The 16186-nt window shown below is 42.6% G+C and overlaps 1 protein-coding gene across 1 annotated transcript in view; it reads right to left on the bottom strand.

Moving 5' to 3' along the window:
* The window catches only part of PDK3 (pyruvate dehydrogenase kinase 3), a 78035-nt gene that overhangs the window by 44228 nt on the left and 17621 nt on the right, over positions 1-16186 (bottom strand). Inside the window, exons 2-4 of the mRNA XM_059156712.1 lie at positions 10807-10948; positions 6357-6428; positions 1755-1939 (exon numbers count right to left, since the gene is read on the bottom strand). Of these exons, the coding sequence (XP_059012695.1) occupies positions 1755-1939; positions 6357-6428; positions 10807-10948 (399 nt within the window). The remainder of the gene's footprint in view (positions 1-1754; positions 1940-6356; positions 6429-10806; positions 10949-16186) is intronic.

Raw genomic sequence — 16186 nt, 5'->3', positions numbered from 1 at the left:
CAACATTCACCACTTACTTAGAAAATGCAGTCTGTACTGTTAGTGCAGGCTTGTGAAGTGAATTCGCCGTGAACATTTCAAATGCCTCCATCACAGGGAGTACTTTTCAATGTAGTATACACAAATAATATGTGTTCCAGTATTTCTTTTTGTTCAAGTATCTTTAAAACTGCATTCAAATACCTCCACGCTATACAAGATTTACAAAATATTACTTCTGAATAAAAGCCAAAAGGAGCGTCAAAGAAAAAAGTAATCTGAATCCAAATTTTTATAGATGTACTTATTTTCAAATCAAACAAAAATTGGAGAGCGCTTAGATTCCACAAAAGGAGAATTTAAGTTAGGGGATAAAATAGGGAAGATCTGAGGGGCTCCTGGGTGGCTCAGTGGGTTATAGCCTCTGCCTTCGGCTCAGGTCATGATCCCAGGGTCCTGGGATCGAGCCCCACATCGGGCTCTCTGCTCCGCGGGGAGCCTGCTTCTCCCTCTCTCTCTGCCTGCCTCTCTGCCTACTTGTGATCTCCATCAAATAAATAAATAAAATCTTAAAAAAAAATAGGGAAGATCTCGGACACCGGGGTGGCTCAGTTGGTTCGGTGTCTGCCTTTGCCTCAGGTCATGAGCCTAGGTCCTGGGATCGAGTCCCCTCTCGGGCTCCTTGCTCCACAGGGAGCCTGCTTTTCCCTCTGCCCGCCACTTCTCATGCTTGTGTGCGCTCTCTCTCTCTCTTTCCCTCTGTCTTTCTGACAAATAAATAAATAAGATCTTTGAAAAACAATAGGGGATATTTTAAATTATGAAAAATGACAAATAAGGGCATTAGGCCAATACATACAGTTCCAAATGATTAAGTGGAAGAAAAACAGAGGTGTACAAGCTTAATCAGTGATCTAAAAACATGTACATATATATGTAGACAGACACATTTAGGTAAAAAAAACCCTGTAGTTATGTAAGTAGTTTAATTGAATAGTAATTAGGTTCTTTTTTCATTTAAATTTCCTATAAACTGTCAGACACTTCTATTTTGAAGATATACATTTGGGACCAATCCACATGTAATAATTGTATAACACTCACTAATCCAAATAAATCAAGTTAGCAGAAATGCTCTGCTCATTTTTTGCTTCAGCAAAGGGGACGATTTAGGCTGTAGACGTGTAGGTGCTTTTTCTTAAGAATTATGATATCAGGCAAAGAGACAATACTGAAAATGAGCCAAAAAGTTTTTTGTGGTCAGAATTTTAGTTGTTTTTTTCCTATCCACTTATCATCCTGGTGAGTGGACTAAAACTCTCCATAGGAGACTACGGTTTGACAGTTTGCTTAATCTGATTTCTGTGATCACGGTGAAATTAAAGATCAATCGCTCGGATTGTCAAAATGCCAATTCAATATTCCCAGTATTGATGTTTTTAAAACCAAAAAGAAAAACACATAACCCCTGAATAAAGACTAGACCACATTCTCAGAGACACATCAAAGTACTATTACACCCTCACCAGGAACGTAAAGGTAGAGGCTTAAAAGGCAGGCGGAGTTCCCGCCTCTAATGTGAACATCAACATTTCAAGGATTTCCATTAAGAATACTAATGAAGAGCTTTTTAATGGATAGGATTTACTTAGGAAAAATTAAACTAGAAACGAAATTTCTACAGACCAAACTTCAGATCAGTGAAGCAACAGGAAAACATCTGGAAGAAATCACTCTGGGTGCCCTTTCACAAGAGGACCAAAAGCCCAACTTACTGTGCTGGTTAATAAGCATGCGGAAAGAGATGCGGTTGGTATAGAACCGATCCAGAAAATATTGGATGTTACTGCTAATGAATGGATCAAACCCAAATTTCTCCTTGTATTCAATCACTCCTTGTGCCATTGTAGGAACCACATCGTTGTGTCTGTTCCGCACTTTGATCAGAACTTGCAGAAAGCTGTGTGGGAAGGAAACAAAAAGTGGTCAGTCTTTTGATCTCACGCACTGATGCATAAACTTCCCAGCTCTGTCTCTGGACTACTTACGTGCTGGTATTTTTATGTTTTAAGGTTATTTATCTATTTATTTACTTTGACAGATCACAAGTAGGCAGAGAGGCAGGCAGAGAGAAAGAAAGGGAAGCAGGCTCCCCACTGAGCAGAGAGCCCTATGTGGGGCTCGATCCCAGGACCCTGGGATCATGACCTGAGCCTAAGGCAAAGGCTTTAACCCACTGAGCCACCCAGGCGCCCCATAAGCAGAGATATTATCATTATGGGCTACAAGGAGAAACTGAAGTATTACTCAAGGTTTTGCTTGAAACTTTCTATCGAAATTCTTTCAGAGACACAAAAAGTAAAAGGTTCTAGTAAAGAAAAAATGCTTAAACACCTTCTTAGGAATCCATGGACTTTATGGAAAAGTGATCACATAGAATACTGATTCCATAAATGTTTGCTGAATAATTGCAGAACACACTAATATTTCTTCTGACAACACGAGGGTACTCCCCCCAAATCTCCAGGATTTATTAGAAAGTCTCAAAGCAACAGCTTTCATGAATAAATAATGTCAAACTTTTTAAGAGTCAAATTTTGAAATGAATTTCACATAGCAGTAAAATAGAGTGATGAAATGTGGGCAGAGCAAAGGCAATTAAAACAAACCAAGTCAAGAATTATGGTATGTTATAACAATGCTTCATAAAACCTTTAGAAGGAAAGGAGGATGTCTTGTGGACCACCTGTTTTTGTGTGTGGGGGGCAGTTTTAAGCTGCTAGTTTTTAAAATCAGTACTTTTTTAAAAAAGATTTTATTTGTTTGACAGAGATCACAAGTAGGCAGAGAGGCAGGCGGGGGGGGGGGATGGCAGGCTCCCCGCGGAACAGAGAGCCCAATATGGAGCTTGATCCCAGGACCCTGGGATCATGACCTGAGCCGAAGGCAGAGGCTTTAACCCACCGAGCCACCCAGGCGCCCCTAAAATCAGCACTTTTTAATGGAAACAACTTGACCAAAAATCTGTCACAGAATTTTAAGACCCATTAAAACAAAAGCTTAATCAGGAAAAAAAAAAGAATTATGGTATATTAATATAAAGATACAGAGGGAAAAATATACTAAGAATGGCAACTAAGAACAGAGAGCCTCGTCAATGGAACCAAATAAAAAGCCTGGAAGAAGGACCAGGGCAGGGCGCCTGGGTGGCTTGGTGGGTTGAGCCACTGCCTTTGGTTCGGGTCATGGTCTCGGGGTCCTGGGATTGAGTCCTGCATCAGGCGCTCTGCTCGGCGGGGAGCCTGCTTCCCCCTCTCTCTCTCTCTGCCTGCCTCTCCGTCTACTTGTGATCTCTCTCTGTCAAATAAATAAATAGAATCTTTAAAAACAAACAAAAAAAGAAGGACCAGGGCAAGTTAAGTAAGCATAAATATATAGCAAATTGATAAAAGTGGCATTCCGAGTCAGTAGGGAAACCACCAAATTAGTTGGGACAGGTGGCTACCAATTAAAGTCACATCCCAGTTTCAAGCCTTAAGCCGTTAACTTAGTTAAAAGATTTAAATGTAAAAGAATGAAATCACAGAAAAAATAAAAGAAAATCAGGTAAATAAGTATATAGTGTAGTATGCCTTGGGGTAAGCAAGGCTGTTCTTAGCTTAATACTACAGGTAGAAGCCTGAAGAAACAAACAAAAGGAATATGCAGAATTTGGGCAATGCTATAGGGATACAGGTTATAAAGTCAAAAAACCAAAGTGGAACCTGGGAAAAAGACATTTGCCAGAGCTACTATCTTTTATAAAGGAAAAGATGAGCACCCTGACAGAAAATGAGGCAAAGGATTTGGCACGAATAGGAAATTTACCAGAGAGGCAACGCAAATACCAATAACTTATCCTTCAAAAATAGTAACAGAAAAGTAAAACAACGCAGTACCATTCTCCACTCATCACACTGGCAAAGAAAAACCAGTGTCCTCTAGAGTGTGGAAGCATGACTGATCCATTTCTAGGGGCAATTTAGCAACGTGTATCAAAAGACCACAGAGTCTCATTCCACTCCCAGGAATTGATCCTAAGAAAATAACAAGACGGAGCTGTTCTTAAGAGCCCTGTTTAGAGTAGCAAGAAAAATACAAACCATTCTACAACTCAATGACAGGAGATCAAATCACATGACTTACCTGTAGATGGACCATTTGGAAACCATTAGTAATGGTATAGAGATCTATAATGTCCACAGTTATTTTTGTAAAACATATTGTGCACAAAAAAATATGGATGCCTAGGAAAAAGTATGGAATGGAAGGAAAATGTTAACAGTAGTTGTCCCCTGGTAATGGAAATTTGGAGTGACTTTCTTTTCACTTATCTGAACAGTCTTAATGTTTCTTGGTGATGACAATCTCCTGACACACACATAAAGACAGCAGAATTGAATAAATCAACTCCGAAACTGGAAGGTCATAATTATTGACGAGAAATTTGATAATGGACAATCTGTCCTCTACATAATGTTCTTTCTAATGTACTTATAAATCCACTATCACTAAAATGAAAGATTTCATTACAGTAGAGAAGCACCTCAACTTATCAGAAGCAAGGAGACTTGCCTCCAGGGCTCAATTCTCAGAATGCTTCCCCAGTCTTCTGGGGTCTTCTTAATTTTATCATCAAGACAAACAAGCCTGTTCTCTAAGCTGCTTTCTCACTTAAATGATCTCCCTGGCCAGGACTCCTGCACAGCCTCTCCCGGACTGGAAAGAGCTACTACTATGAGTAAGGCGATTAGCTCACCTTCCTTTCCTTCCTTCGCCAGGGGCAGTGGGCTTCTGAAACCCCAGCTATACTATACCAACTATCTGTGTGAACCTGGGCAAGTCACCAAAACTCACTGAGGGGGAGCAATTATCATTATGATCTCATATGCACTGGATCCAGCACTTGGCAGTTTCCAAAGTGGGCTCCCGTCCATAAATTGCATCTGACCAATAACCTGTTCCAGAAACTGAGATGGGATTCTGGGAAACATACGGTAGCAATTTAATATTATTTACTTCCACAAATCTATAACCTAAAATTTGAAGCTAGAGAAGTCAGTCCTAATTTCTAGGATGTCAGCAAAACAAACTGTTACTATCTAATGACTTTTGAGAAAACAAAGCTTCCCGATACGAGTCCTTCAATTTCGATATGCTAAGCGAGAGCAATGGCCTATAGCAAGGAGAACACTGCATCTGGGGCTCTACTGCAATGCCTCCCTTCCACAAGTCACAAATCCATTTCCAAAACACCTAGCAAAGACGACAGGTGTATACAACCTTCTATTTTAATTTACAACTAAGCTGGAGCGAGCTTCTCAAGGCTCACACGGTCAGTTCTGGCAGGTGGTACATTGTGTAGAACGATGCCCGAAGGCAACGGACCGAGGATTTACAGATCCCCTCTGCTACCAGTGAATGTTACAACTTCAGACAAGTCATCCCCCTTCTTTGACCTCAGTTTCCTTATCTGTGACCGGAAAGGGTTGGGTTGAATGCCTCGAATTTTACGGTTACTTCTGTAACACAGTGTTTCTTTGTTCTTTTTCTGGAATGTCTGTGTGTAAGGCGTTTGGGGTCACAATTACGTGGACCAGGCTTCTCTGTAGAAAGAAAGCTCTTCAGCACAACAGGCCTGCCATAGGCAGTCCCCCGTGTGTATGAGAAATGGGAGGAGAGTAATATGAAGGGGACACTTAATTTCTCTTGGGGTTAAAAAAGAAAAAGCACGCACACACGTGCACACACATACTCGGAGCTAGGGTGAGTGTTTTCCAGTTAAATGAAGATGGAAAAACAGCACCATTTTCCATCAGCATGAGAAGTTAGCAGTCTTCGTGCCGAACAGCAGCAGAGAACTCAGGTTGTTATATTAAAAGCCCACTCTTGTATGCTGCTCCAAAACAAAAGCATTACAGGTTTTCTGAGCTCAACTGTTACACTGCCTTGAAAAGTTTTAAAAAATTGAACAAAAAATCGTAAAGGATTAAGTAGATAAATCAGGTCTATCCAGAGGCCACTGCATTCTTAAAACAACCACTAGGTGGTACACTCACCGCAATATTTACGGTGAGTGGCTGGCACCAGTTCACCAGGAGGGAAAATAGAAAAGACCTAGATCATGAAACATAATTTGAAGGGTCATTATTCCTTTTGTGCTATGTTAAATTACCTCAAATTATTTATAAATGTGATACTGAGTTGTTACCCATTAACAAACGTAATGCTTTCATCCAAATTACACTTCTTGGTTCTTAATGACATGAGTTCCATTTACCAACACATTTTTTAGCCCGGATGTTTCTACTGTCAGGTAAGTTTGGGACTATACTTACTTATCCAAGACCTGTGGATCTTCAGGGCTCTTATTCTCATATTCCAAAAGTTCCAGAAAGCTCTGCATATACCTAAAAAAAGAGGAGTTACTCTGTTAATTGCCTACCCAGCTTCCGTTCCTCCTTTCCTTCTTCCTAAGAGTAGCCTAAAACTTCACTCAGGTATTCACCTAACCTCCCCCCGCCAACCCCCACACTGTAGCCCAAGGGCTGCAGGGGAAGCAGACGCCATGCAAAGCTCCTGGGTGGCCTGACTTTTCTCCAGGTAATGGTATTTTTCTTGTCACTGACGACTAACTAGCCCAACAGTCGAGGCCTAGGCCTGGCATTACATTGCATTGCATTCCCCTGAACAAAGAGACTGACTCAGGAATGGGCACACCGCCCCAATTCAAGTCAGTAAAATAAGAGGGAAGCCTTGGTGGAGGTCTTTGGAAGAGAAATTAACTTGCTCTGCTTCTTGCACAGTGGGCTACGTGGACTTTGTAAGCCCTGGAAATGTTGCAGCCATTCTGCCACTGGGAGCAAACACAACCTGAAAATAAAGCCGACACCATGGAAAGCAGGGTCTCCATAATCTCATGAATCTCTAAATCGAACCAACACGAAAAGTTCATCCTATGGCAAAACGAGCCAATATATGGTTTCGTTGGATTCTCTGCTACTCACGAACATATTCTAGCCCGTACACCAAATCCATAATTGGATTAGCCAAGACAAGCATATGAATTGTAAGGAACATGTGTGTGACACTAACGTGCATACTAAGAACTCAGAAACTAGAAATAAATATTCCTTCCCAAAGTTAAACTAATCTTATCAACACTGCAAAGGAGGAGAAGGAATGCCTCTCAGGTTCTCAAAAACTGCTTCTAGATTAAAAATAGCTACATATCAATCAGAGCCTGTATAGGAAATAATGCGTCCAAAATAACTCTCTGGAGAACACAGAAAAATGGGATCCAGACAGAACCTGCCGGGTCTGGAGGGGACTCAGAGATACCCGTTACTCAGGGGTGCGTCTTCTCTGCTTTGGATCTGAACATGCCCGGAAAGAATTAGTCCTTAACAGAATTATTTCTAACAATTAATTATGACTAATCCTATTAGCCAGGCTTTGGAGGGAAGATGAGGGTACTCCAGTAACAAAAAAAGACTGTGAAGCATATAAATGCATAAGCAGGAATGATGTTTTAGTCGTCAGCCTCACCTGAACTTTGTAACGATGCGTGACAATAAAGTATGTTCATCTCTGGGTATACTGTTTAAAAGCCTCCGGGCAAATCAGGCTGTGGATTGGGCACTGCTGAAATCATCAGGTCAGACCTCCCACAGAGGGCAAAGTCAACCAGAGGCAACAAGGCCCTCTATCCTGTCACATACCAGCAGAATGCCGGGAAGGTGACCCCCTCCTTCCCAAAAGGGTAGTTCACTTAAAGACCTAAGTCATGAGTGGAGAGGAGCCAAGGATGCTGCCCAGCTTCCCAGCCTGAAAGTCAAGTGAGCAAGGAGAACATACTCTAGCTGAGGTGGGCTTCCCGGCCTGTTAAGAGTAAGAGTCACTTTTTAAGATTTTATTTATTTATTTGACAGAGAGAAATCACAAGTAGGCGGGGGGGAGGGGAGCAGGCTCCCCGCTGAGCAGAGAGCCCAATGCGCGACTTGATCCCAGGACCCCGAGATCATGACCTGAGCCGAAGGCAGCGGCTTAACCCACTGAGCCACCCAGGTGCCCCTAAGAGTTACTTTTAAGAGGAAAAGGAAATGACAGCGAAGTACAATGTGTGACCCTAACTGGATTCCTACATTGGGGAGGCAGGGGTTGCTGGGGGAAAAAAAAGAGCACTACTGGGGTGCCTGGGTGGCTCAGCAGGTTAAGCAACTGCCTTTGGCTCAGGTCACGATCCCAGGGTCCTGGGATCAAGCCCCACATCCAGCTCCCCACTCAGCAGGGAGTCTGCCTCTCCCTCTCCCCACCGCCCCACCTTGTGCTCTCTCTCAAATAAATAAATAAAATCTTCTAAAAAAAAAAAAATAAGAGCACTGGGGCACCTGAGTGGCTCAGTGGGTTAAAGCCTCTGCCTTCAGCTCAGGTCATGATCTTGGGGTCCTGGGATTGAGCCCCACATTGGGCGCTCTGCTCAGTGGGGAGCCTGCTTCCCTTCCTCTCTCTCTGCCTGCCTCTCTGCCTACTTGTGATCTCTGTCTGTCAAATAAATAAAATCTTTTTTAAAAAGATCACTATTAGGACAATTATGAAATGAGAAAAAGTTCTCCCACATTAGAAAATATTACTGGCTAAATGTTAAATTTCCAAATTTGATAATCATACTGTGTTTTTCTTTTTTTTTAAGATTTTATTTGTTTATTTGACAGACAGAGATCACAAGTAGACAGAGAGGCAGGCAGAGAGATAGAGGGAGGGAAGCAGGCTCTCTGCTGAGCAGAGAGCCCGATGCGGGACTCGATCCCAGGACCCTGAGATCATGACCTGAGCCGAAGGAAGCGGCTTAACCCACTGAGCCACCCAGGCATCCCCATACTGTGTTTTTCTAAGAGCTGTACTAGGGAGATACATACCAAAGTCATTAGGGGTACAGGGGCATGTCCACCATTAACCCAAATGGTTTAGGAAAAAAAATGTATATCATATATGTATGTGAGTACCACATGTTTGATATACCCTAAGCGTACACACACACACACACACACACACAGAGAATATGAATGAGAACAACAGGACAAATGTTAGCTGACTGTTAACAGGTAGTGAATTTGAGTGAAGGCATATGGCAATTCTCGCTACTAGTCTCACACATCTTTCTGTTATATAGGAAATTATTTCAAAATTGAATTAAAAAAAAAAGGAAGAAGTGACAGGCATATGTTTAAGTAGGCTACGGATGAGAAATGTGTGACAAAAAAAAGTTGACCCCATCACCTGAGTCTATGTTTTGCCAGCAAATTCATTTCGAAGCTTCAAAGTAACTTTTACGTAAGCAACAGACGTGGGACTGTCAGTCACTGCCACCAGGTCAGCTAGTCGACCTCCAATCCCCACCACAATGACCCCAATAGTGTGTATACACTTTCTGTTGGAAAATTTCTGATGATGCTCTTGAAGCAATAAAGAAATCTCACGTAAACAAGCACTTGCTGCTCCTGCTGGAACAAAGTATGCATGGGGGTGGACAGCAAGGGATGGTGACAGCGGAATACCGAAGTCCCAACCCCTCCACCCGGGGCGGGGGGGCAGCCGCTCTCTGACCTCCCTCCCCTGGACCCCCGGGCCCCTAAGCCTGCCACAGGGAGGAGTTGCGGCTTATCTGGGACTGGGACTGGGCGCCTGATCGCTCAGGCCAGCCCATCTGCTGTTTCTCAGACAATTCATGCTTCTCCCTAAGCACGGATTCAATTACTATTACTGGGGAATAACTGTTGAATGTCCATTCCCTTTGGACAGCCCAGCTGCCATTAACCCTTTAAAAAGCCAACTAATTAAAGCTCCATTCTCCTTCAATCTGTCCACATCGTTCGTTCCCTTCCCCTAAAATGTTCTCCCTGTTCCTACCCACTCCATCCACGCAGCCAGGGGCAGCGCAAAGCCCAAAGCCGCGGGGGCCCTTTCTCCCCGCTCCGCTTCATGCCCACAGCACTTCCTCTCTGCACTGGCTTGGGAGTGCTGTTTGCATCTGGTCTCTCAAACTCCTCCAGCTTTCTCTGCCATGACTTCTGCTTGCTTCTATAATACACAGGAGACAAGCAAGTGTCTCTCGAGTATAGGCTCACCGACCTCACCCTACTTACCTAGGGGGTAGTCTGGTTACAAATTCAACTTCCTCAATGAAATAACACACACTTGCAGCATCAGAGCTGTACGTGATCGAACTTTATGTCATTGTCTGTTGAGATTTTTTTTTTTAATTTTTCATTAAGGCAAATGAAGCACATTAGGCACTGGTATTTTTACAATCGGAGGTTCCCCTTTAAATGACATAATCTTCTCTAACAGAAATATGGCTGCCAAGAAACTCCTTCAACAGGAAAACAGAAGGAGCAAGGCTGAGACTTGATCAAAAGTAGCAACATCCCCTTATCCAACGGACTGCAGACCGGTTTGTGTGGGGCACTGTGTTCCTATTCCTTTACATTTTTCTCTACTTTCTAATTTTTGTTTCAGTGAGCAATCACATTTATAACCAGAAAAATAAATAAAATCTGCAAAGTCAAGAAAGCTGTCTCACACAGTTTAGAAGTCTTTTCATTAAGACAATTTGAAATTGTCAGTTTAAAAAAAAAAAAAAAAGCTTTCAATTGCTTGGAAAATTGTAGCTATCCCAAATGACTCATCCCCACCATGCGGTTCACATACTTTTAGGGAAAATGGGCTCCATACCAGGTGTTCAGAGCATTATGGGAAGACCCATGTAAAGCCACATTATTTACTTACCAACTCTGAACCAACCCCACCGAAGGGCGGTTAAGCAAGTTATCCGGCAGAAGATTAACTTCTCTCATCGTGTTGGCCAGTCTTACGGGAAGCTCCTTCCGTAGAAACATATATGAAGTTTTCTCACAAGCATTATCTCTCCCTATTAAGAGACAATAAATGTTCCATGATTTTATAATCTAACAGATGTAATAATAAAGTGCTCTCATGATAGCATAGTTTACGGTTAGGAGGGGAAAAAAAGGAACAATGCTGCAGTCTCTAGGTAAATTTTTATCCTCTGAAATTGCAAGTTTAAGAAAATAATTAGAATATAAAAAAGAACATTTTTTTTTTCTAAGAGGCAACCTTGAAAGCAGGGGTTTTTTTTCTTAACAAATATATTTCTAGTGTTGCCGGTGGTGATATAAAAATGACCTGGAATATAATCTGAATTTGTTTTCAAATAAACACTGTGGGAAAACTGCTAAGTACAAAAGTAGGAGAACATGCAAATCCACTCCTGTTCACAGGGGTTTCCAGAAGGCAACAGACCCATTCATTCCACATATATTCACCTCCTGTGCATCAACTGTTTCCTAAGGCGTTCTTCAAATGTGTTTCTCCAGGAATCAGAGCTTTTGTCACTCTGGGAAGCAGCCACAGACCTGCTCTGATGGACTCAAGATGTGCCAGAGAAACCCATTTACAGGTGCACTCAGAAGCCGAGTGATCTACTCTGGCATGTCCAAAAAGGTAAGACCCAGTGTTGACCCTAAAGACAGAGGTCACGGAGTTGACTGGTTGCCCTGAGCTGGTTGTGTCTAAAACTTCTGTAAGTAGGACAGAGGGAGAGAAAAGGGACATAGCCACCTGAAGGAGGAAACCTGAGCCCCTTCCCAGCTGCTTTGACCAGAGTAGCATGACCTCAGAGTCCTGCTGTTAACCTGATCATGGCTGGGGGATGGGCGACATGAGAGGAAAGACATGGGCTTTGGGGACAGAAATGTGCTTCAGCCCCAACTCCTCCAATCTGGGGGTAAGAAACCTTTGGTAAGCTTAATTGCTCTATATCGCAGCTGCCTTAACCTAAAGAAAGGGGATGAAATTTCAGTTTTTGTAAAAACAAAGTGGGATAACAAGTACGGAGCCTGGACGAAGCAGGCAGTCAATAGACATCTGCCCTTCTTCCGTCCTCTGTGACACCTATGGGTCTACCTACCCCAACTCCCTCACACTCCACAGGCCTTCCTGATGCTCTGTGCTGCCAGGAGGCTGTTTGGAGACAGGCAACCTTGGGGCCAGGCCCCGAGACAAACAAGCAAGGCTCAGGGAACACTTTCTCCTTCCAACCTCTCCTCAGTCTTCCAAATGTGATATAGGCCGCAAACCAGAGATCCAGAAGTAAATCTAATTTGCCAACACTTGCAGCCAAGTTCTGGTTTATTCCTTTCCTCTCCCCCACTGAATAAGAATAGAAATAAAAGAACCCACTCGTGAAAGTCATCTGCAGAACCTTTCTTTCCCCCACTGACTCCTGACCCCCTCCATTAAAAAAAAAAAAAAAAAAAGCTAGAGGGGCGCCTGGGTGGCTCAGTGGGTTAAGCATCTGCCTTTGGCTCAGGTCATGATCTGGAGTCCTGGGATTGAGCCCCACTTCAGGCTCTCTGCTCAGCAGGGAGCCTGCTTCCCCCTCTCTCTGCCTGCTGCTCTGCCTACTTGTGATATCTCTCTGTCAAATAGATAAATAAAATCCTAAAAAAAAAAAAAAGGCTAGAATAAAAGATCAGTCTTCAACAATCTAGCCGTTACTTCCCTCATTCTAGATGAATATACTTAAGGCCTTCAGGGAGTCTTTAACTCATCAAAGATTCTGTTCTCCACTTTTCCCCTGAATGAGGAGGAAGGGGTATGATATCCCAGCAATGACCTTCCATCATCTATTCTGAACACATTTATTTGGCTTCAGATGATTAACATTTAAAAGGACTCTGGCTACTTTGCTTTAGATAATATGTATTATTCCTAAAACGTTCTGTATGATTCCCAGAGACGTATCATCTTAAGTGCACTGAAAGTGCTGACACTTAAACCGCAGTGAATCGTAGCACAAAACGAAGGACCTGTTATTATCTACAGTAAAATGTACATCTAACTGTTCACATACCGGGACAAACGCTTCGCATCCTGGTTAAATAGAAAGGGCCCCTTGCTTTCCAAGCATAGAAGTGTCCTGGTTCTCCTTGCAGGAGAAGGAAGTGCGGAGATGCGGGAAAAAAGGAAGGGGCCCGTGGGGGCTGGACTGGAACCGCGAGTAGCGGTACAAACTCAGGAGTTGAAAAAAACGGAGTTTTTCAGACATTAAAGTTTACACATTTCAACTGCCATATCCGCAGGGTATTAGGAGCAGCAAACTGGAAGCCCAGTGTCCGGGGCAAGGGGAGGACGGGAAGAAGTAGGAGCTGGCTGGCAGGTGGCACGGGGCCATCAGGGCATGTCCGTGGTAGAAATGCACAGGGTTTGCGGGTTTCAGAATGTCAAGGTTTTCCAACTTTCGGAAGGTAAAATAAGTAGGTACATCTACTGTCTATTACACAGACATGACAGAGCAGTGGTGAAATCTGGGAACATTTATAGCGAGCAGAAAAGAGTAAGTAAGTTCAGGTCATATTTTGCCACCAAAGGTATGAAAAAAAAACCACTGCAAGTTTTAGAGCTTCGTGAACTTCAGAATTCAGATAAAAGATGGGAGACCTCCAGACCAATATTACTAGGCCAAGATCACGTGCCAGAGTTAGACTTGGGTTTAGAATCCGGACTTGAACCTCCCAAGCATCATGGACACAGCAAGTGTCCTTACGCTTGTAAGCCGCGGTGTAACCCTCTGCAGGACGGGTGCCTACCTCGCGGAGGCGTGGTAAGGCTTAGAAAGCACTTCAGAGTTAACACTGACAACTTCTTAAAATTTAGAAGAGGGAGCTCATTAAAGAGGCAGCACTAATGATCTCAAACGATGATAAAGCAGAACAGCCGGAGGCCGTGGGGCACCAGATCCAAGAACCTGACGCTTGCTGGGCCCCAGAGCTCTGGTACATTCTGGTCGAATGCAGTTGCCTCTGCTCCTTTGAGGATTCCACATAATTAAAAAGGGATTAAAAAGGATTAAAGTACGTTGTGTCCCCATCATCCACTTTTATTTATTTTTAAAATAAAAGGCCTCGATGCATACATTGGTCACCTCTCCACTAACTAGAAAATTCAACGACTAGGGATGGTCTAAGCTCACCAAATACCAGGAGGCATTGATGCTGGCCATCTCGGATTATCGGCTTGTTAGGAACGAGCTGACAAAGAACCTTGTTTTGTCTCTGGATCCCTCATGGCACCGATGAGAGTACCCGACCTATGGTAGTTTCTCAGCGATTTACTGGGAAGATAGAGAACGCTTCCAGAAGTTTTTTTTAAAAAGAGTATCTGAAAAATCTCAGGTTTTGCCTCCTACGTTCTCACTTAGCTTAGAGCTGAATTCGTTGTACTCAGATACCTTAATTACACCTCAGTTTAAACAAGGGGGTAAGCCTTTTTGAGTTAATTAGTGAACCTAAAAATAAATATGAAAGATCCAATTTTTTTTAACCTTTCTGTGGTTTTCATGGAAATTGAAGTATTTTATCCTATGTACTAATGCTGGATACTCAGTTTAAATGAAAGGGTTCCAACAATCTTTTTTGGGGTTTTGTTTACTCAACTTAAAAAAAAAAAAAGCCTTTTGGTTTCAACTGAACGTCCTCTAAAAGGCTTCAGGTTTTATAAGTCTTCTGGCAGACTGAGTATTTTCCAGTGATTCTTTCCAGTTATTCAGCTTCATTTTTTCCCCACTGACTTGGCTTCTCTACATTCCTCAATTTTAATTTTCTATTTTTATTCTGCATTTCTCTGTATGCTTCACCTTATTCAGTTTTACCAGTTACATTTTTCCCCAGCATCAGCTCAGAGGATGATGAAAGAGGGGGTGAAGGGCAGGGAACATTCGGACTTGGCGAATGCAAAGAAGTCACTGGTTTAACGACATTCGTTCGGATTTCTTCAGGTTTTCATGCTCATTTGATGACCCTTCAATTCTCTTCTGTTCTCTGTTTTTCTTTTCTTTTTTAAGATGTATTTATTTATCTCAGTGGGGGCAGAGCGAGAGGTACTGAAACTCTGAAGCTGACTCCATGCCCGGCACAGAGTCAGACACAAGGCTCGATTCCAGAACCCTGGGATCATGACCTGAGCCGAAACCAAGAGTCAGACCCTCAACTGACTGTGCCACCCAGGTGCCCCATTCTGTCCTCTGTTTCTCATACTTTGCCCTTTCACTGAGAAGCTGGAGACAATTACTGCATTTGCAAAAGGTATGATCTGCTTTGAGTAGAGAAGTTCCAAATGACTTTCCACTCACCCAGACATAGGATGAGTAGACAGAGAAACACAAACGACTTTAAAGCAAGTGCAGGGAGCCGTCTCAGTGACAGTTATGGTCAGAAAGGAACGTCTGACCAGCCTTCTGAGAGCAAGAGTTCAGACTAACTCCTTATACCTGGTTTCCCTAGTGGCCTGTATGTCTGGTATATTTTTAATCCTCTTTCTGATTCCTTTATAGGATGCAGAATATTTCTGCAGTTGATCAAATGACCTGATAATGTATTTTAAAATTAAAGCCGAGGGTTGAGTACATGCCCCCCAAAATGGAGAGTCCCCTGTCTGGATGACTCGAGGGCTCTCTCTGTCCACGTTTTTCAGTTTTAACACTTGGTGGAGGATGGTTTGGAAGAGGCAATAAGGGAACCAGGGAGTGAAAAAGGAGAGCAAGTAAGGAAAAAAAACTTACAGCAAGACCTCAGAGACCAACAGAATGATCAGCTCATTCTAGTTATGCTCGATTTTTTTCCCCTAAATACTGCCAACTAAATATTTGCATCTGCAATGTATTTTGACTATTAACCATGTTAAAACGGGTAAAATATAAGTGAAAAAATACTTTAGGGACAACTCTGGCTTTTCTCCACTTACATCTTTTATAAGATTGCGATCTTTTGAAAACACTGAATTTTAGGATCCTAGGTAATTAATTTTTGGACTTAACCAGGGCTAAGCAAAGATTAATTGAATTGTCTTTCAAAAGAAGAGCTTTGCATACTTTAAAAATGTTTACTCTGTGTCTAGAAATACTACTTCACTGCTTGAGAAGTTTCAGTTTTCCTTTATTAGGAAAAACTTATTCCTGAATATAAATAGAGATCAACAGAGGTAACTTGGGGTTCTACCAAACTTGAGGCTGCCTCCAGTCTAGGCCAGACTGTTTTGGTTGTTATTTCTAACGGTGAGCCAGAAACTTCAGAACCAAAGAGCCAAAGAC

Source organism: Mustela lutreola, chromosome X (genome assembly GCF_030435805.1).
Source record: "Mustela lutreola isolate mMusLut2 chromosome X, mMusLut2.pri, whole genome shotgun sequence".
NCBI lineage: Eukaryota > Metazoa > Chordata > Mammalia > Carnivora > Mustelidae > Mustela > Mustela lutreola.
Note: the sequence above shows the minus strand (reverse complement) of the source record. Positions and strands in the feature narration are given on the sequence as shown.